At 41.7% G+C, this 22381-nt stretch overlaps 2 protein-coding genes across 2 annotated transcripts; one reads left to right on the plus strand and one right to left on the minus strand.

The window, feature by feature from the left end:
* The first annotated feature begins 277 nt into the window (after positions 1-277).
* On the plus strand, positions 278-11620 carry LOC105026321 (glutaminase kidney isoform, mitochondrial). The gene is made up of 18 exons (XM_010897698.3): positions 278-642; positions 1139-1226; positions 3922-4043; positions 5596-5725; positions 5852-5931; positions 6136-6299; positions 7009-7067; positions 7972-8004; positions 8105-8163; positions 8281-8347; positions 8460-8510; positions 8732-8908; positions 9184-9315; positions 9639-9731; positions 9873-9934; positions 10275-10351; positions 10562-10625; positions 10910-11620. Exons 1-18 carry the CDS (start codon positions 428-430, stop codon positions 11061-11063), a joined length of 1827 nt encoding a protein of 608 aa, XP_010896000.1. The 5' UTR covers positions 278-427; the 3' UTR covers positions 11064-11620.
* A 1893-nt stretch (positions 11621-13513) lies between these two features.
* Positions 13514-20190, minus strand: spryd4 (SPRY domain containing 4). Its single transcript, XM_010897697.3, has 2 exons — positions 20009-20190; positions 13514-14452 (listed from the first exon to the last, which is right to left on the minus strand). Exons 1-2 carry the CDS (start codon positions 20139-20141, stop codon positions 13911-13913), a joined length of 675 nt encoding a protein of 224 aa, XP_010895999.1. The 5' UTR covers positions 20142-20190; the 3' UTR covers positions 13514-13910.
* Between the last annotated feature and the right edge of the window lie 2191 nt (positions 20191-22381).

Here is a 22381-nt window from a genome sequence, read left to right on the forward strand (position 1 = left end):
AACATTACAGGGGCCTTCTATATAGACAACCTTATATTAAGTTGTATGATTCCTCGGCAGCAATACGTTTCAGTTAATGTATGTTTTAACCAATCTTAATGATTGCTCATAATTCTAAAATTCTTAAAAAAAATGGAAAACGTTCTGCAACCAAAACGTTTTGTTTACCTTAATGACGACACCCAGATTTCAGTTGTCATTGGCCCGTTTCACATGTCGACCAACTTTAGCCTGTCGTAACTCCGCCCCCACACGCGGCTGGATCATGTTCTCACGCGAGGGCCCATGCGTGACAACTGTCACAAAGTCTCCGACGAAGAACGAGCTGGACATATCTGTTACCTATATCTAGAGTTTTTGTTTCCCTTTGACTTTATGTTGACATAATCTAGTTTTTTTTTTCTTCTTTCCGATTTATCTTTTAATTATGCATAGTCTTAGACGTCTGCGGAATATTAATGCGAGAGTTTTCCAACTCCTTAAACATGCTGCTAACTCCGCACCATTTGGGAGTGAAAGCGGTTGTTTATCCAGGAGCAAGCAAACCTTTCAAATATTCTGCTTAAACGCAGCATCGCGCAGCCAGAGTCAGCAACACTTCTATCATCAAGCTGTCAATGATTTGGACCAAGTAGAATTCAGGTAATTATTGAATAATGTGACTGCTTTCAACCTACAGTGTAGATAGACAGTAGAAATTTTTGACATCCTAATAATGAGTCACATTTTTATATTCTAATTGTCTGGACAACAGTACAGGCGCTATCATCTTTGATTCAGAGTTATTTTTATGTTAAAACAAAATTATCAGTAACCATCAGAACAAAATATAATAAACAATTCAAAGGACTGCTTCAATCATAGATTGCATTTAGGCACTTGTGAGCAACGCCTGTGGAATTTGTTTGAAACACTTATGCTGTTCACCTGCAAACAGTCACAGGGCTGTGTTGAAAGTGAAAACATACTGTACGCAGTTGTCAATGATTAAGTGTTCCTTTGTACATGTTGAATGTCTTGAGAGAAGTTCGGCATGAGTGCACACTTGTTTTTCTACAGGTAATATTTAACAACATTGTTAACTATTGCATATGTTACAGCTACTGTAATATTGTACACTGTTTTCTGTTCTTCACAGGAACAAGTTGATATCTGGGATGGAGGACCTTCTCTTCTACACCATCACAGAGGGCAAAGAGATGATCCCTGTCCCTCAGTTCATCTCGGTGAGTCTAATCAAATCACAGCCATTCATTCATTGACACCAAACCAGACTGACCATTTTGTCTGTTTATTTAGCATATTGGCAACGACCCTGGCTTTCTGTGATGTCTATTATTAAATTGACCCAACATGTGCTATAACACACTAGTTCTTGACTGGGGTTTAGCTTGCTGTTTTCACTTGAGCTAAAGTCCCACTGATCAAACCTTAGAGAGTGTAAGATGAACCATCACAGAAATCCATTAGACCACTGGCCAAGTTCAGCCTCAGGTTTTAAGTGTTGATGAAGCGTCTTATGTAACTTTATGTGTTAGAGACAGGTGTAGAAGTCGTTAATGTGGCTAGAAACAGATCCTCTTACACCCGAAATGCACTGTCGTACCTTAGTTAGTGATCACCCAACATCCTAAAAAAGGCAGGGAACTGATGACATAATAAATAAAAAAGGAGTTTGTCAGCCATTCCCAAGCAAAAACTGCAACTTAAAGACCTGTGAAATAGCCTAAGGTCCAACCAGAAGTTTGCTCAGTTTGTGAGGATGTCACAGAAGCACATTGATCTGTAGGTGCAGGGTTTGTACACTGACTAAAAATGATTTAACAACGCTCAGAGGGACTCTGCTTTCAGGCCGTCATTAAGAGCATTAAGTTTCAACTCAGTTGGTGAGAATGTTATCCTAACACGTTCATCCATAGCTCCGCTAACGCTTAGCATTTTATGGTGTGTGAAGAGACACAGCGTCCAGTGTCCACTCCTGGTGCTAATAGACGATCATTTGCACCTTCGGGGCTTGTGTGGTGCCCCTCAGATGCCAAGTCAAATGAGGAGCGAACATGGCCGTACATGGGTGTATTAAAAGACTGGGTGGCATTGAGGCATGCTGTGATCTTTAACAGATTGTTTTCCTCCCCTTCATTCACGCGCTGTGTCTGTGGGGTTTGTGTGGACGTCATTTAACGACCTTTGAATCATCATTGACATGGCATTTTAACATTATCACAGAGACACTGGCCTGCTTTTTAGATGTAACACGGTAAGAGTGAGTGTTCCCGTGGTTGGCAAAGCTGCCACTTCTGGACTGTTCTTTGCCCCTTGAAGCAGGGGTTCAAGCCCCAGATCTCTTTCTCTTAGGCTGACTGTAGACTGGGCTTTGGGGAAATGAACAACATTAATTTTACATTAGTTTGTTTTGGAGGGAAGGAAGCCAAATAAATTAGGGTTATGTAAAAGAGCTGGATACTCTCAAGCAGCTATAAGACACAGTAATTCTTCAACTGGGGCACAGAGTACACCAGTGTTTATCCATAGTATATACAGATGTGATACAATACTGACTGCCCTGAATATGGGAATACATTCTAACAAAGGTTGAAGGCAGTAGGGAACATTATGCCTATGATAGTGCAGAAAATTCATGTAAAAAAAAAATTCTTCACAATCTCCAGTTTACCACATGTCCAATTATCAGTGTAATAGTGTCAACCTAAATAATTAAATATACCCCCAAAACAAATGAGCATTTACATTTATGGTGTTTGAATTTAACACTAAATGCCATCTTCCTTAGTTTATTCCTTTCTTTCTCAGATTTTAGGGCTGAAAAACCTCTGTTTTTCTTTTTCTCAGTTTGATATCATTGCACTCTGTTATCTTTGTTTGCATGTTACGTAACAACATGTCTTGCCACTCTACATTTTAGTGTGATGCCATTCTTGATGATCTTGCATCATCTCTGTTATACCTTTATGGAGCGGTTTATGGGCTACTCTGCCACCTGCTTTGACCTTAGGTTGAACTGTCACTTCAGAGTAGTGAGATCTGTCAGGCCTGTCATGTTTTTGCCATGACAAGGAACGATGAGTCTGTGACCCCGACCTCACTGATCAGAAGCCTAAGATACTAAACTGTCACAGCAGGGTCTGGATGTTACCTTAAGGCCTTTAGCTGCTAGAATAGTCAAATCAGCCAGTAATGTGTGTACCTTTTTTGCACAACAGGCTTGTGTTGACTGTTCATAGAGCAAGTATGTTTCTCAACTAGTAGTTTTTGATTTATCTAAAGGTAACATCCAGACACTTCTCTGTCGTTGTCGCTTCTTTTAGAAAGAAGTACTCTGCCACCACAGTTTGTCTGAATATGAAAAAAGGCTCTTGTAAAAGTCCATTTTTATAAATTCGTCTTGACCGAACTGAAGGCCACAGTCCAGTCCAGCGGTGCGTGTTGCTCATCGCATTTTCCAGGTCATTTAGCTGGAACTCTTATTCGGTGCCATGTAAAGGATTTAATATCAACATTCATACTACAGCGTTGCTCCGACACACGGGAATGGAAATAACCGTCTGGACCCTCCCACGAGGTGTGTCTGCTGTCACTGCACATGACGGCCCCGAAATAGACACACATGTCGGTGTATGTGCCGACAGGACTTGGAGTCCTCCTTCAGGATTGTTTACAGGAATGTTTGAACCGTAGTCGCGGCTCACGTAACAGTGAAACAGGCTTGTGGTCAGTTCCATTTCAATGAGGCCTGAATACGTAACAACTAGAGAACCAAAGGTCCCTACAGACGCTGTCTCAGTTTTTGAGAAGCTCATTACAGTCCCATACCGGCTTCCGCCCTCTTTGTCCCTTCTTAAACTCTCTATTTTTCCCTTCTATCATTCTGTTGAAAATATTATTCCTCTCTCCTTCCTCCAGGCGTTGAGGAGCACAGGTTTGTTGACATCTGATCCCAGGCTGAGTGACTGTATGCGTCAGCTGCGCCAGTCCATACGGGAATCTGCTGGGAATGTCATGATGGACCAGAAACTCTTTAGGAAGTGAGCAATGCAGTATTTTCACTTTTCCATTAACACTCCTTAATGGTTTTGAATGGGAAGGGATAAATGGCATAGCCTCATTTGGGCCTTTTATATTATTATTCAAACCTGAAGGGATGAAATGGAGTGAACTATATCTACTTAAAACTGTAAATATATTTATAACACATACAGATGCTGGTTGTAAAAACACGACACTTGCCGATTTCTCATATAACAATAACATTTTACACGGCATTGTAAGATTTCACCATGCAAATTAACTTGTTTTTCTATTGCTCCCAGTGTTTCCTAGACATATTTTTCCTAAGGCTTCCTGTGTTTGGGAGTTTGTGTTCTTGGGTGTGAGTGTGTCTTCTCTGCATGCCTCTACAGTGTACAGGTCGAGATTTGTAATGGAAGGTTAAGAGTCAGAGATGTTCGCTAGTGGTTGTATAGTAGGATGTCAGTTGAATACATGTCAGTGTGGTCTGTAGGTCTGTCTGTGACTGCTGCCTCAGAGCCTCCCACACATGCAGAGACAGAGTTCTGGGAATGTTGGCAAACCGAGTGTGACTGGATGGGAGCTGCGTAGTGGGTAGTCCGCAGACAGCACCAGTTTATTAGTGTATTAGGAGCATAGCTTATCAGTGAGCTATGAGGGGATCTAGACCGCTGTCTAAACAGTATTACTTCCTAAGTGGCAAAGATAACTTGATGATTGCCGTGGCGGTTCTGACTCTGGCCTGCTACAGTAGTGGGTCACTGAGTCATGTCTGGTGGACTATTTTTATACACCATGTTCTAGGGATTGAACTGAACAGCGCATTCTACATTCCCATGTGTGTTGTTCAGAGCCTTGGACAGAAGGCACAAGGAAGAGCCAGGGTCATCCCTTCAGAAGGAATGCTGAGGTAGACATTCGAGGACAGACACTCTTGAATGCAAATGCCATATTTGAATGGACTCATTAGTTCTTTATAATCAACATCAAAAAGCACATTTCCTGCTTCTGCAGAGTTATTATACAGAATCTGGTCTCATATGAATCAATTCCTCTACTTCCCTCCCCAGGGCCCCAAACTCCAAACAAGTTGAGGATTAACAGGCAAAGAGGGGTGGCTCTTAAAGCTCTGCCCAGCTATGAGAGCATGTCAATGACGTTCTTTAAGCTTCCATCAGTACCTAATAACTGTAGCTTGTTTATGTAATGATATAGGCAGTTGTGTATATCTAATAAAGATCATAACATCATTACATTTGCTCCCAGTTGGGACCCAATGTTATGATGTCAGCGTCGTTAGGATTTCATCACAGAATAAGTAGCATGTTCCATATTTCTAGGTCACTTAGCCCTGCTACATGACTACTGACCTCCAAACACAGGTCACCGTGTACATTAGTACAGTTGTGTTTCTATGATAATTATCAAAAGTAACGTAGTGGAGTAGTGTTTGTAGTCTACCCTGAGAGGAATCAGACGCACAACGCCAGCATTTAAAGCACCATGCGCTCCACCTCACAAAGCCAGAATAGATGCTGAGGTGCAACGTGTCCCACATTTCTGTTTCAGGTGTGTGGGAGCTAATATTCTGCTGCTGACTCAGGCGTTCAGAAGGAAGTTTATCATCCCAGACTTTGAGGAGTTTGCGTCCAACATCGACCAGCTGTACTACATTACCCAGAGGCAGGAGGGGGGATACGTGAGTTCTGTCAGAATGCTGCTGTTATATAATACATATTAGCGTTGTCTGGTTAAAAACGTTCACTTACAAAGATACTATATGAATTATATCCGTTTCTGTGTGGGTGTATGTGCCTTTGCTTAGGTTGCAGATTACATTCCTCAACTGGCTAAATTCAGTCCTGATCTTTGGGGTGTGTCGCTATGCACTGTGGATGGACAGAGGTAAGATCCCAGACATCTGATCTACATGTGCGTACACTAGTCTCATATAAGAGCACTGGTTTCCCTCAAAAGACACCAAACCCATTTTCCTGCATTACAGAGCCTAGAACATATGGTCGCCCTGGCAGTGTCCGACTAACTTGTGTCGGGTTCTCACGGTCACCTGATCTCTCCTTTTTGCCCTGCGGTGGGGGGGTCATGCAGGCATTCCGTAGGTGACACGAAGATTCCGTTCTGTCTCCAGTCATGCGTGAAACCGCTGGAGTACGCCATCGCTGTGCATGAGGTTGGCACTGAACATGTGCACCGCTACGTGGGGAAAGAGCCGAGTGGACTCAAGTTTAACCAGCTGTCATTGGATGAGGAGGGTGAGAGAACCTCACACCCACGCCCTTGGCTGGGGTCACACACACTGTTGCCAGATGGGGAGGTTTCCCGCACAATTGGGCTATTTTTAATGACAGTGTGGGGGCAAAAATGGGTTTGGGGGGGATGATTTACAGATAGAGTTGTATAGGATGTATTTATTTTTTTGAATTTTGTGCAGTCCACAGGTGATTGTGCGGTATACTGTCAATTAAATCTGGCAAACTTGCACACGCATAGTAATGTGTCTCACACACCATGCACTCGGGTACAGACTTAACCACAAGTCCCGCTGACCTCTAAAATAATTACTCCGACCGTTATCATCCGATCCAGGCCCGCTCAGTGTTAGGGTTGTAAATCGTTCATTCCGATGTCACGCTGTGGCAAATGATTACATGTTTCAGCGGACGCGGAGCCAACCCGTTTCCACGGCTACAGGTAATTGAGTAACAGCAAGATAACATCCGGCTTGATCGATGATTTTAGCAAGGTGTACATCTTGACCATTGAGATAACCGACGATATAGAGGAAACAAAACCGAACAAACAATTGATCATTAGCAAGTCAGTGCATCTTATCGCTTGGTTCCCTCTCTGATAGCTAGGTGCTTATTACCCACGTTTACATCTAGGACATATGCATGTGTTTTCTGGTGACCATATATGTCAGGGGCACGGCCGTGATAACGCTGTCCTCTCTCCGGACAGATAAACCTCACAACCCAATGGTGAATGCCGGGGCCATCGTAATCAGTTCACTGCTCAAGGTAAGCAAAGTTCTGTGTGCATGCGTTATAATCCTTCTATACAGGGATTACCTCAAACAAAACTGTGTGCGCAGATTAAACTCTGAATTGCGTGTATGAATTCAAACTGCTGCAAAGGACCAAATCCACGTCAGGTAAACAGGAAATCGATACGTAGGTTGAGTCCTTGTACAGCCAAATGTCACAGTCTGACCTTACCCTCGATCATTGCCTGATTACCCAATACAGTGTGGACAGAGGTAGGTAGGGAAACGTCAGCTTACTGGCAAAGCCCCCGCTATCAGTCAGTGTTGAACAGCCATGGCGTCAGGGAAAGAGGGCTGTCCTGTCCTTATATGGACACAGACCTCTATTCTGTTGTGTTTTCCTGTCTCCGCCTGGCTGCCTGTCCTTACCAGCTGACTGGAGATATATTCCTCCTGGCCATGCAGGTCCTTTAAATGCAAAAAGAGAGAACAGTTAGCTGAAAGTCACGTTAATGGCTAATAGTCCACTGTGACTAGGGTCACATGACATCAGACCTGTTCCTATGGAAAACTCAACGAGATATTTCAGCTCATCTCTGACCTTTCAGGACGGGGAAGTACCAGTGTCTTTCCTTTCTGGTGACTTAACGACTTGGCTCGATCGTTCCCTGCGCCCTGAAACTTAAGCAGTTACATAATTCACACGTACCAGGTCAAATCATACTCATTACTTTACCACATGTGGATTGACTGACAGAGAGACACAGCAACTAGTCCAATGAGAAGATGTCCAATTCCTGTCCAAGTCAAAATACACAAACACTGCCACCAAGAGGCAGAGTAGCTCTCTGCTTATTGTTAGTACAGAAATACTGTGGGTTGTAACTCATTTTAGTTTGCGGGCACTGTTTTAAAGTGTTTTCTCTTTTCCTTTATAGCCTAACTCCAAGAAGGCAGAGAGGTTTGATTATGTGAGTACACTTTAAGACATCAAATATCCGACGTATGGTATCTTCAGTTTCTTCTTATTTGTTAAAATGAACATGATATATCGTTTGTATTTAATTGTAGGTGATGGAATACTTAAAGAAGATTGCAGGCAATGAGTATGTGGGCTTCAGCAACGCTACGTGAGTGTCAAATTGAATGTTCTAGTATGCAGATGTCATTATCCAATATTGCAGACCACACAGTAACTTTATTTTGTGGTGTGATGAACAGTAGTTAATATTGAATTGACTCCACAGTTTCCAATCAGAAAAAGAGACTGGGGATAGGAATTTTGCAATTGGTTACTACCTGAAGGAGAAAAAGGTGAGTCTGAATGTTTAAGCTTAAACATTAACCAATTGCTATACCAATTCAGAGTAATACTACCTAACAATTGTGAGCTGACACTGTGGCCTTTCTGTCATTTCCCGGGCAGTGCTTTCCTGAAAATGCCGACATGATTGCTGCCCTCGACTTCTACTTTCAAGTGAGATTCATGTTAAAAGAGGTTGGCTGTTGACTCAAAGTAGGTCTTTAGCTTTTGCTTAGTATCTGTCCCAGATGGAAGAACTGTGGATGTGAGAAATGTACTACCTTGTAGCGTAAAGTTATACCTGTTACTGTAAAGTACCACTCTATACTGTAAAGTCCTGTATACTGTATACATAAACCAGAGTATTACACAGTTCTGTTTGTATTTCTTTTCAGCTGTGCTCCATCGAGGTGACATGTGACTCTGGCAGTGTCATGGCGGCCACACTGGCCAATGGAGGCATCTGTCCAATCACAGGCGAGCGCGTGCTGAGTGCGGAGGCCGTACGGAACACCCTAAGCCTCATGCACTCCTGTGGAATGTATGACTTCTCTGGCCAGTTCGCCTTCCACGTGAGTCAATGAACTCAGAAGCTGAGGTTAAAAAAACACAAAGCTCCCAAAACAAAACCAGTACAATGTATCAAAAATAAAACACTAAATAGTTTTGCTAAGTATTGTATCTGCATAAGAAGTATTTTGGAGTTTGTAAATACAACTGGTAAACCTCTAGTAATGCAATAATGGTAACTGCCGAAAACTGTATACTGTGTGTCAAAATGTTGTACAAAATAAACACTCTCAAAGCCCTCTAAATAAGATCCATTTTTCATCTACTTTTTCCTCAGGTAGGATTGCCTGCTAAGTCTGGTGTCTCTGGGGCAGTCCTGTTGGTGGTCCCCAACGTCATGGGAGTCCTGTGTTGGTCTCCTCCGTTAGACCGTGTGGGAAATAGTGTCCGAGGCATTCACTTCTGTCAGGTACACACATCCAAATTACACCCCACTGCAAGTTGTTGTCCTAACAACTAGTAAATATTTACTGTCATTGGTGGACTTATTAGTTAACCTATCAAAGGTTATTTAATAATGATTGAAGCACATTCAGAGATTTACAGCGAAAAGCATATACACATTTTAAATGTGTGAATAGGATGATATAAAATAATTTATGAAAAAACAATAATAAGTATGCTTGTGTGGGTACTTTGTAACTGTATGCAAAATTGAAGAATTTAAATAAAATGTGAGTAGAAAATGTAATGATCCTGTCTGAATATTTACTTTCTCTTTCTTTGTATCAGGAGCTGGTTTCTCTCTTTAACTTCCATAACTACGATAACCTCAGGCACTTTGCCAAGAAGCTGGATCCTCGCAGACAATCTCTTGATGATAGAGTGAGAAAGCCTTTTAACATAAAATGTTCCTCTCAGAAAAATGTTTTCTAATAGTCCCCATCACAACACCTCTGTCCTTCAATATTCCCATGTCTTCCATGTTGATCTGTCATCAATGTAATGTTTTCTTCTGCCAATCAGAACAAGTCAGTGGTGAACCTCATGTTTGCAGCCTACAGTGGAGATGTCTCTGCCCTGAGGAGGTAAAGACCATGTACCACTTAAAAAATCCAATCCATTCTAGTTTGTGCTAATGATTTACATGAAATTGTATTTTGCCTTTTCATAACAAAGCACCGGCGCCTGACAGACTAAAAGAACATTTTAAAGTCTTATTACTTCCATTATGCATTTTAATTAATGTGCAACATGGAACAAACCACCCCTACTATCCAATCAATTTCATTTAACTTCGATATAATTACTATGAAGGTTTTCACAAAGTCACTTGTCTCAAATCAGTTATCTGTGAGTCTCAGCCATCTGTCATTCCAATTAACCTTTTGCTCTTCTTTTCCTTCTCTTGCACCTGTCCTTCTCAAGGTTTGCTCTCTCTGCTATGGACATGGGGGAGAAAGACTACGATTCTCGCACAGCCCTCCACGTGGCTTCGGCTGAAGGTGACACTATTACTTTTAAGATAATACTGTACTTCCAAATAACGTTCTTCACATATATTTCAAATGTATATTTCAAGTGCGGCTGACATGGTTTAATTGGAGTAAATGGCTTTGCTGTGAGGACTATTAGATCTGGGGAAGGATCAACGGTTGGTTGCACAAACTCATTACCCTACACAGAGATCGAATTCTTTCTTTCCGTTTGTTCAGGTCATGTGGAAGCGGTTATCTTCCTAACAGAGACGTGTAAAGTGAACCCCCATGTAAAAGACAGGTAGGTACCACCTAATCTGCTGTCTTGTCTCTTTTAATGACTCTTGAATCCCTAAGAAATGTTCTGTAGGTCCTTGAGGCATGCATACTGAAGATGATGATTTGAAAAAAGTCCAGGTCTTTAAAATTCCTACTTAATGACTAGAATGACCTGATATCCTCAACTGAATCTAATTACTTCACAAAACGATCCCTTGCTACTGGGTTAAATTGCTTCCACATTTCCATTTGTAGCTGTAAAACCCAAAAGCTCTTTACCAACCACTCATATCTTTGTGTTATAAGGTGGGGCAACACCCCCCTGGACGACGCCAGCCAGTTTGGCCGCGACAGGGTGATATCGGTCTTGACAGAGTACCAGCGGATGTACCCAAAACAGAGCGGTTTCCAGTCAGACTCAGAAGACCAGAGAAAGCTAGACACAGTGAAGTTGGGTTAAGCCCAACCGAATGGATGTGTCTAACTGTACTGTGTTTAAAACATGAGGTATTGACTGTTTTATACCAGGATGTTGGTATTTGACCTATACCAGGATGTATCACTCCCCTTCTAATACAACTGGATAGGTCAAAGTAATGGCAGGATGACACCTTTTTAGATGGATAACAACATTTTGGGATTAAAGGCAGCCATTTTGTGCCAGGAGTGATGAAGAGATATAAGTGAGTATAGTTGATATAGTCACACGTCAGTGATTAAGGTCAGGGGTCCTAAGCATATCGCACTCTGCTATGAAGATTGTGTTGTCCCAGGCTTACTGTCTTCATCCCCATTGTTGCACACATAATAGCTTCAGGAGTGGACAGAATCAATGTAGCATCATTTCTATTTGAGATGGCACCAACTTGATTTGCTAGTTCGGGTGAACTTGGCAGTTATGTATTTAGAAGTACACACAAATTCTGTCCATATTCACTGGGATGTACACTACTGTTCAAAAGGTTGGGGTCACTTAGAAATGTCCTTGTTTTCCATGAAAACATACATGAAATTAGTTTGATAGCAAAATGAATAGGAAATATAGTAACTGACAAGGTTAGAAATAATGATTTTTAATTGAAATAATAATTGTCCTTTAAACTTTGCTTTCATCAAATAATCCTCCATTTGCAGTAATTACAGCCTTGCAGACCGCATACCATTCTAGTTGTAAATTTGTTGAGGTCATCTGTAGAGATTTCACCACATGCTTCCTGAAGCACCTCCCACAAATTGGATTGACTTGATGGGCACTTCTTCTATGGTCACGCTGATCCCGCAAAAGCTCAATAGGGTTGAGATCTGATGACTGTGCTGGCCACTCCATTATAGACAGAATACCAGCTGAATGCTTCTTACTGAAATAGTTCTTGCATAGTATGGAGCTGTGCTTTGGGTCATTTTCCTGCTGTAGGAGGAAATTGGCTCCAATCAATCACCATCCATAGGGTATGGTATGGCATTGCAAAATAAAGTGATAGCCTTACCCTTTTACCCTGTACAAATCTCCCACTTCACCACCACCAAAGCACCCCCAGACCATCACATTGCCTCCACCATACTTGACAGATGACCTCAAGTACTCCTCCAGCATCTAATCATTTGCAATGCGTCTGACGAATGTTCTTCTTTGTGAACCGAACACCTCAAACTTCAATTAGTCTGTCTCTAACACCTTTTCCCAATTTTCCTCTGTCCAGTGTCTGTGTTCTTTTGTCCATCTTAATCTTTTCTTTTTATTGGCCAGACTGAGATATGGCTTTGTCTTTGCAACTCTGCCTAGAAAGGCCAGCACCCAGAGTCGCCTCTTCACTGTTGACATTGAGATTGGTGTTTTGCAGGAACTATTTAATGAAGCTGCCAGTTGAGGACCTGAGGCGTCTGTTTCTCTAACTAGACACTGATGTATTAGTCCTCTGGCACAGTTGTGCACGGGGGCCTCCCAGTCCTCTTTCTATTCTGGTTTGAGACAATTTGCACTGTTCTGTGAACACAATTTTCTGTTGTGCTAACAATTACAAAAGGGTTTTGTATTGATCAATTAGCCTTTTGGATTAGCAAACACAGTGTACCATTGGACCACAGGACTGGTGGTCGCTGATTATGAGCCTCTGCACACCTATGTAGATATTCCATTGAAAATCTGCAATTTCCAGCTGCTTTAATAATTTACAACATTCAGTCTACACTGCATTTCTGATCAATCTATTTTAACTGACAAAAAAAAAAAACTAATTTCTAAGTGACCCCAAACATTTGAATGTTGTGTAGATATTAATATAAACACTGCTTTTTTGACCAGTGTTTATTTTTATTTTTTTTAAATTTCTTTTTACAATTTATCATGAGGCTACAACCCTGGTACTTTGAAGATATGGCACTGTACATAACTGCTTAACAAGCAAGGTAACATTAAATATTGCTAGGTTAAAAATATACAAATCTAAGTTATTATAATAATAAAATTATATAATAATTCTACCTCAGTGAGAAGGTTGGAGCAAGTTCAAAAGATGAGTGACCCATTAGCAGTATGGGCCATGGACAGTGAGAATGACAATAATTTTGCTTCTGGTCTATTCTCATCTAACATCAGAAGAGATGTTACTATTTAAACAGCATGTCTTAATGTGGTATAGTATGTATGACAGTGTACCATCAGCATATACTTTATGTACATGAACTGATTCAGAGAAATGTTTTCCGTTCAACACAACAGACTGATTTGATAAACCAAAAATACTAGTCCAGGGTTTTATTTTCTGTGATTAAGTACTGCTGTTCTATATACTGCTTTCTCAGGTTAACCTGTCTATGTGAGCTTGTTTGCTTGACTCCGTTGTAAATAAATGTTTGAAAATGTTTAATAGTTTTTCTTTAAGTATGCAATTTGTCATGTCAAAACAAGGCTTAAAAAGAGGCATGTTTTGGTTTAATTCAAGTTTAAGATAATGTCACATACATGCAATAGTAAACATAAATGGCATCTAGCCACATACAAAACACGTCTACTTATTTTTGCCACAATTAAAAATGATAACAAAAGGTTACAAAACACAGCTTATTGTGAGGACTTCGTCTGAGTATAAACGGCAGCAAAATGACACATTGGACCAACTTCCTGCTTGCCTAATTGAAAACCACCAAAGAAAACATCCACTCTTAATTCTGATGGAGAATACTGCTCTTCGTGGTGGATTTGAAAGGTGTGTTCTGGCTTTACTGGAGCTGTTCAGTTGGCAGAGCTAATGCATGTGGTCCCATCTCACGTGGCCATCGCCATTCTCATAGCGTCCAGATATTTGCTTCACTTCAAGCCGTCCGGCTCTTCTAGACCGGAGTGTGTAAGCAGCTCTCCGTCCCACAAACCAAATGCTGGGCAGAGAGGCCCCCTGAACTTGGCCTTCATACTGTGGATCACCTTGGCCTTTGAGATGTCCACCAGGCCTATAAGGCCATCTTCATAGTCTAACCGGATTCCTACACGATCAGGCTTCCCCACCAGCGGGACCGGCACCCTCTGGTTAGTGGTCATGGCGAACCACTTGCCCTGGACGTAGCCGAACACCCAGGATGAGCTGTTGGTGCCGACGCAGTCGTCCCGTGACATAGCCACCTCAGCCACACCTAAACGGAACTCGGACGACTTCTTCACCGTCACCTCCCAGTAGTGGCGGCCACCGGTGATTGGCCTGTCTCCGAACACCACGGCCCAGTCACGGAAACGCTCAGGGTTTTGTTGGACTTTGCTGGGATCAAGGCCCAGGATGCGGTAGATGACACCAGTGTCCTTCTTAAAGAGGTCCAGACTGCTGTGGGCTGTTCTGTCATCCAGCTTAAACTGCAGGTCTAAAGAGAGACATGAAATTGTTAGATAATAGCAACTGAATAATGTTCAATAGAAAGCAAACACTGTGCCTTCGCAGGTATTTAGACCCATTACTTTTTTCCACAATTATGTTTGTGTTACAGACAAAATGTATAATACAACTTTTTTTACATCAATCTAGTGAAGTGTTTCTCAACCCTGGTCCTGAGGACCCCAAGGGGAGCACGTTTTTGCCTGAGCACTCAAACACCCAATTCAAATGAAATACTTCCCGATAGGTTGATTACATCAATCAAGTGTGTAAGTGGTAGGGCAACGTTTGATTTAAGTGAATGCTAAGGTGAACAGGCACCCCTTGGTTTCCCTGGGACTAGGATTGGGAAACACTGACCTGCACCCCTCTGTACTGCCAAGGCGAAAAACATGTTTTAAGAAATATGCCAATTTATTGAAAATGATTATCCTTGAGATGTCTCTAGAACCTGATTGCAGTTTGTGGCAAATTAATTTGATTGGGTATGATTTAGAAAGGCACACATCTGTCTATATAAGGTCTCAACTTATATAGACAGATGTCAGAGCAAAAACTAAGCTATGAAGTCAAAGGAACTCTCCGTGGAGCTCAGAATTGTATTGAGGTATAATTTGGGTTATTAAAAAAAACACTATAAAGAATCGAAAGTTCACAGGACCACAGTGGGCTCCATCATTGTGATATAGAAGTTTAGGACAACAAATTGTGAAGGAAGTTAAGGGATCTAAATACTTTCCAAAGGCATTGTACATGCATGATTAAGTGGATCAGTGGTGGATGGATGGTTAGAACAAGACAAAGATGAAGGATGGTTTACCAATATACACAGTGGTGTAGTGAAGGGTATACGCCGTGATTTACGAAAGGAAGGGATACTATGGACTCTGTTCTGTTTTTAGAGGCGGAGGTCAGGAAGGCACAGGTGAATGGGGAGGCAGTGGTGGCTGTCTTTTTTGATGTGGAGAAAGCGTATGACCTGTTGTGGAAGGAGGGGCTGCTGATTAAGCTTGGAATCATGGGGGTTGGAGGCAGGACGTACAATTGGATTAGAGACTTCCTGTTTGGTAGATCAATTCAGGTGAGGGTGGGGACGGCGATGTCAAGGAAATTTGCTGTGGAGAATGGAACCCCTCAGGGGAGCGTGATCAGTCTGGTGCTGTTTTCTATAATGATTAATGATGTGTACTGTTGGGTACAGCAGGGTGTAGGTAGGTCGCTGTATGCTGATGATGGGGCATTGTGGAAGAGGGGTAGAAATGTGACGTATGTTGTCAGGAAGGTTCAGGAAGCGGTAGATGGGGTGGGAAGATGGGCAAGACTGTGGGGTTTTAGGTTTTCAGTGGAAAAGACAAAGGTGGTAATTTTCACAAGGAGGAAGGAGGGTGATGAGGTTAAAGTTAAATTGTATGGGAAGACCGTGGAGAAGGTTGAGGTTTGTCAGGTTTCTGGGTGTCGTCTTTGATGCCAGAATGATGTGGGGAGAGCACATTGAGAGGGTGGTGGTGAGGTGTAAGAAGGTTTTGAATGTGATGCGTTGACTGACGGGGAAAAGTTGGGGGGCTGGTAGAGCTGCGTTGAGGACCATGTATTTGTCATTAATTCGATCAGTGGGTGTATAGCGTATGGGTCAGCAGCAGTGAGCACTCTGGAAAGGTTGGATAGAGTGCTGGTACAGGGGCTTCGAGTATGTAGTGGGGCATTTCAGACATCACCGGTATCAGCACTGCAGTTGGAGGTGGGGGAGATGCCATTACACTTGAGGAGAAGACAATTGTTGATTCATGACTGGGTTAATTTGCAGGGACATGGGGGTTTGCACCCTACAAAAGAGGTGTTGTTGGGGTGCTGGGAACACGGTGGGAGGGAGATCATGAGCTTTGGGTGGGTGGGGGATGCCCTGGCCAGAGAGGTAGGTTTCAGAGGGAGGAAATTTAGTCTGACAGTGGATTTGACATTGAGACCTCCTTGGGTGCTTTTGCCTCCAGTGATGGATCTGGGAATATTGAAGATGGTGAGAGAGGATCGGTTGGGCCTCTGCTTTGCCGAGGTGGTTAAGAGGCGTCTGGAGGGTGGGTACCTGGAGAGTGTAGTGGTGTTCACAAATGGTTCAAAGGACCCAGGGACGGGTCGGACGGGGGCAGCTTTTGTAGTTAGGGGAATGGGTGTGAGTGTCACTAAAAGGGTTACGGATCACTTGGCGGTTTACACGGCTGAACTTTTGGTGGTGTAGTTTGTATTGAGGTGGGTGGAGGACACGAAGCCGGCTAGGGTGGTTATTTGCTCTGATTCATGTGAGGTGTTGGTTAGTTTGCAGTCTTTCAAGTCCACTAGGAGACAGGACATTTTAAACAGGGTGTTGGAAGCGCAGGATAGAGTAAGAAGAGATGGGATGCAGGTCTCATTCATGTGGGTTCAGGCACATGCTGGGGTGGCGGGAAATGAAGCAGCCGATAAAATAGCGAAACAGGCCCTGTTGAGGGGGTGGTGGATGTGGTGGTGCCCTTGAGCAGGGCAGAGGCTAAGGTGGTGGTGTGGAATGAGGTGAGGAAGGTGTGGCAGGACCAGTGGAATGTGGACACGAAAGGACGGCACTTGTTCCAGATACAGGGTGAGATTGGGGATGGAAGGAGGGCAGTTAGGAGTAGGACGAAGGAAAGGATTTTGACTAGATTGAGGGTGGGGCACTGTGGATTGCACGGCACGCTACACATGATAGGGAAGCATCTGACTGGATTGTGTGACTACTGTGGGGAAGTGGAGACAGTGGATCACGTCCTGAGGCAGTGCAGACTCTATGGGAGGGAAAGGGATAGGTTGCAACAGGGTCTGAGGGCAGAGGGGGTGAACTTGGTGAGTATAGGATCTGTTTTGGGGAGGGGGTGTTCGGGTGCTGTGGTTAGGTGTTTGTGTTCCTGAGAGAAACACGGGTGGCAGGGAGAATTTAGGTCCTCCCTGGAGCTGATCCACACTCCTTTACAGTAGGTGGCAGTAATGCACCAATAACGTTGGATGCCAACCGCCGTTAAACCCCACAGAAGAAGAAGGGTATACGCCTTATCACTTTTTTGAAAGCTGCCTAAGCGTACACTCAATTCTTACCAGTGCTTTGGTGGAGGGTATACTCAGGTATACACTTTCTCACCACCTTTTTCAGCAGAAATAGCGTATACTTCAATTTTACCGAGTGTAGTACAGTGAACGTATATGCAATATACATTATTTTGTAGTAGATAAAGCATTCAAAAATTATTACAAACATTTTAAAAACGACCAATAAATAATGTGCCCGAGACCGACGTATGAAATAGCTCTGATTGGCGGGTTATTAGGTAGAACCTCATGTTGTCTTCACTTCAGGCAAATATTTTTGCAAAATAATATTTCCATAGGCTAAACGTTACTTCCGAAATACATTATGAAGCGAACTAATCAAACAACTTTGTCATTTGTCCAACCAAATAAACATTGTCGAGCAGCAGAAAAAACTGCCAGCTCTGCTCAACTACGTTTATTTTTTTGACAAAGTTGTTTGATTAGTTCCCTCAACCGATGAAAACAAAGATTTTGAAAGGAACCGGATCCTCCGTGGTAAGGACTTGGTACCTGCACTGGTACAGTATATCAGTAAATTATGTATTTTTGCCTTAAACCAATTTGTCAATGTTGCAGTTTGGCAGTTCCCCCCCGTTAACTGCCTTAGCTAGCCTAGCTAAAGTTTTCTAGCTAACTTTACTGTTGACAGTTTTTGAGTTTTGGAAATGGTAGCTAGTTCAATTGGAAAATGCAGGAAAGGAACCTGACATCAGGACTGGTAACAAGTTAGCTAGATTTCATACATTAAACCTTTCAGCCAAGAGTGGATCATACACAGCTTGCTATTTTAATACAATATTGCAATCTTGTTGTGGTGTAGATTGGTAATCTTATTTGCACTTTCACTGTAAATTACTGAGTATACTGTGTTTTTTGTTTTTCATAGACACCAATGATTGGTCAGACCTACAGACAGGTAAGTGAAGGATTTATGAAGTCCAAAAACCTCTGGTTAGGATGCAAGAAACTTGGGTAGGTTAGGGTAGTTCAAAGACTTGGTTTCCAATGTATCTGCATAGTTTTAGACATGGATGGGCAGTATTTATGATACATGCATTTCAAATACAAAATAGGATTTTGTTATTTGTATTTGATAAAAATGGCTTCATATTTTGTATCAAAATACTTCAGTGTTTTGTATTTTGTAGCTTATAAATACTGTAAAATAGTGATCAGTAGCTAAAGAGACCTCTGCAATGTAGGCCACAGGGCACACACACTCATTCAATACACTCCCTCTCTCACACACACTCACTCTATCACCTGCTTACTCTCTCAGCCACACTCACAGATACATTTGACTGTTTTTGGTAGAACCTTTGAACCGTTTTGGAATACCTGGTCTGTTGTATTCTCTATTGTAGTATTCTCTATTGGAGTTTAAGTACTTGTCCTTACTAAGCTATTAATGTGTATGTCCTCTATACCTACTGTATATTCTGCATCTCTCAATTGATTCAGCGGTTGGAGTTGGGTAAATATTCTCTTCCAAGTTATGTTGCTACTTTCTGATTATGTTTCTGGCTACATATAAAATCAAAACATATTCATCATTTAATGATTGTTCCAAATAGGAGTCCAATGATTTAGCAATCCATTATTTATCGATGATTGTACCCTAATTGAAGTAGCTGTTTAATAGGGTCATGATTTTGCATACCAATTGCATGAATGACTGCCTGACACATAATATTATATTTATGATTAACAATCAAATTATTAATTACTTAGAAACTAGTTGCTATGAATGAAGGTGCCTTCAGTTGTATTCTTATGAATGACTTGTTTGTCATTGAGTCAGTGTTGCTGATGCAAGTTACCAAACACCAAGTAACTAAATTAGGATATAATTATCCTAATATCCTAATAGTCATTAGCAAAATCACAGGATTTTCACTCTTTTCCCGGAGGGTCATGCCCCCCACCCCGTACCCCCTAAAACTACACCCCTGATTACAGTATACCCACTTCTTCGGGCACCACTACACCACTGAATATACCGCTTGTGGTCAACTTAACCTGTCAAACAAATGAGATTTGATAGTGCAAATTCGATTAAATAACGTTCAGTAACTGATATAGTTCAAATCGTTATTTTGTTACCGACATATAATAATCTTTGCCCCTAACATGGTTAAGTTTGCCAGTCTAGCCTATAAAAAAGGTAGCCATTAAATGTTAAGTGCGTTTTGAACAACAAGTCACCAACTTTTCAAAGCTCGGTGCGTTGTATTCTGTAAACATGTTGAAATCTCAGATATTAAAAACGACAGTTAACTGAAGGACAACTTTGCAAAAATTACATGCATGTGTCAAAAATGAAACACCAGGTGGTCACGAGTCCTATACAACCTCTAATGCTATGACCTATACTGTAGCTGGTTAAAGACCAGAAAAAAGCAAAAGACTGCGTTGTCCATTCGCAGTCCAAATGTAATTGTATACTCACTATTACCCGCCGTTTGGGTTATGTAGCATCTTTTCGCTGAAAGTAGTTTGGTACACGTTTGTCTGCAGGAGAGTGCGCTCACAGCTTGTCCTGCCAAACGACAATAACGTCCCACGACATGGGGCACCGCCATCTTTCCTAGTACAGTAGAACTATTTCCTTCTTGGTAAATCTTCAAACTTTGATACCTGCTCAAGGGCGCCATCTACGGTACTGGAGAACACACTAAACTACATTTACCTGATTAGGCGCTGTCCGCGGTGCTGATTTAAATGTATTCATGATATGCAGTGCATTGTTATTTTTTTACTTTATTTCTTCAGCAACCATTAGGTTAGCCTAGCAGTTTAAAAAGAAAACTGTCATGTACAGTCATGTGAAATAGTAAGTACACCCCCTGAAAATGTTTTTCTTTTTTTTTACTTGGGCATGGATAGCTGAGCTAAATTCCTACCACATTCAATTGAACTATTCACCAAACATCCATTTCGGGGTGCATAAGTCAACTGTCAGTATGAAACTGAACAAACTTGGTGAACCGAGCATGGATTTTGCAACAAGACAGTGGACCTCCTTCATGTAACCTTATCAGAAAAGATCTCAGATTCGAATGTTGGGAAAGACTTAGGATCATCTCTAAGTATGATTCATGAAACTGTTGTACCTGGTCAAAATAAGCGTAAATGTCCTTGGTTTATTTATCCCCTCACTAGTCAATTTAAGTCCTGTGAGCTAATCAAGATGCCAGCCACCGAAATTATAACAACCATTGATGATCTCCAAGTATGCCTATACATTCTGAGTGACTAGGAAAAGCAAACCAAAGCAAGTTTATTTGTCTAGAGCATTACATACAAAAAGGCATTTCAAACCGTACAAAAGCACGAACAACAGAAATAAGCGAGAACATTTAGTATAAAGTGAAATAAATAAATAAATAACACAAAAATAGCCTACGGTAGTGATACAATATTTAATATTGTGGCACATTTGCATGTGTTATATTCCTCGTCATCTTATTTTAGATGACCTATGATTATCATTGTGGTTGTTGTTACTGAGGCTGTTATGATTGCTGTTTTTTGTGATAATGACGGTCTTACTGCGAATCATGCATGATCTTATTTTGTGACTTTGGTTTACACAGTCTCCGACCAGACATGAGTTTGATCATAAGGATACGACAAAGATAATATTAATGAATAACAGCTCTCAAAATTGATACGCATATTTCATGAATGAGGGCCATTGATCCAAATCACACCAAGAAAGCTACAACAGAATGTCTCAAGGGACCAAAGTAAGATGGATGGAGGGTTATGGAATGGCCGAGTTAAATCATCAACCTCTATTCTATTGAAATGCTGGGGGGACTTGAAGTGGGCCATGCATGCAAGAAACCCCTCAAACATGACAGCACTACTGTAAAGAAGAGTGGGCACAAATAGCTCCAAGTTAAACAAGGCAGCTTTGCCTCTAATTGGGGATCAATCAAGAACAGCAGCACAGCGATGCCTAGAGGCCCCTCTGTGGTCAGGCCATGACTGTGGCCCCCAGGGGCTTAGAGATGCCTAAATGCCCCCAGCCAGGAACTGACAATTACAGTAGTTTGATACAAAAGACCAACTTCAGACACCTCCCATTTGATTTTGCTACTTCATTGTCCAGACAATTGAAAACAACGTCCTGTGTTACATGATTGTGTTTTAGTGATTGTATGAGCAAGCAAAAGTGCATTGGAGTTTTCTAAAGAATTTCTATTTCAGGAGCTTGTCCCATTAGTTTAAGTTGGTTAAACAGTGATGCAAAATGACTTGTGAAATGGTGACTGTCAATGTTTTTTTAATTGTGGTTTATATTACAATATCTGTTTGAGCATGCTTTACTGCAGAGTTTTTAGCATTGGTTTAATACGTGTTTTCACATTTACAGTTAGGTCTGGGAATATTTGGACACTGACGCAATTTTCATAATTTGGGCTCTTCACACCACCACAATGGATTTGAAATGAAACAACAGAGAATCAATTGAAGTGCAGACTTTCAGCTTCAATTCAAGAGGTTGAACCAAAATATTGTATGAAACGTTTGGGAATTGTGACCATTTTCATAGACAGCCCCCTTATTTCAGGGGCTCAAATGTAATTGGACAAATTAACACCATCATAAATAAAGATGTACATTTTTAATACTTTGTTGAAAATCCTTTACAGGCAATGCATGAAGTTTGGAACGCATGGACATCACCAAACACTGGGTTTACTCCTTTGTGATGCTTTGCCAGGCCTTTACTGCAGCAGTCTTCAGTTGTTGTTTGTTCAAGGGTCTGTCTGCCTTATGTTTTGTCTTCAGCAAGTGAAATGCATGCTTGATC

This window comes from Esox lucius, chromosome 12, assembly GCF_011004845.1.
Source record: "Esox lucius isolate fEsoLuc1 chromosome 12, fEsoLuc1.pri, whole genome shotgun sequence".
NCBI classification, from domain to species: Eukaryota; Metazoa; Chordata; class Actinopteri; order Esociformes; family Esocidae; genus Esox; species Esox lucius.

Excerpts from the sequence above, each read along its gene's own strand:
- spryd4 (XM_010897697.3), bottom strand. The coding sequence starts at position 20,141 with ATGGCGGTGCCCCATGTCGTGGGACGTTATTGTCGTTTGGCAGGACAA. Across the intron at positions 14,453-20,008 it reads AACCCAAACGGCGGGTAATA|ACCTGCAGTTTAAGCTGGAT; the intron begins GTGAGTATACAA and ends GTCTCTCTTTAG.
- LOC105026321 (XM_010897698.3), top strand. The coding sequence starts at position 428 with ATGCATAGTCTTAGACGTCTGCGGAATATTAATGCGAGAGTTTTCCAA. Across the intron at positions 9,732-9,872 it reads GACAATCTCTTGATGATAGA|AACAAGTCAGTGGTGAACCT; the intron begins GTGAGAAAGCCT and ends TCTGCCAATCAG. Across the intron at positions 10,626-10,909 it reads AACCCCCATGTAAAAGACAG|GTGGGGCAACACCCCCCTGG; the intron begins GTAGGTACCACC and ends TTGTGTTATAAG.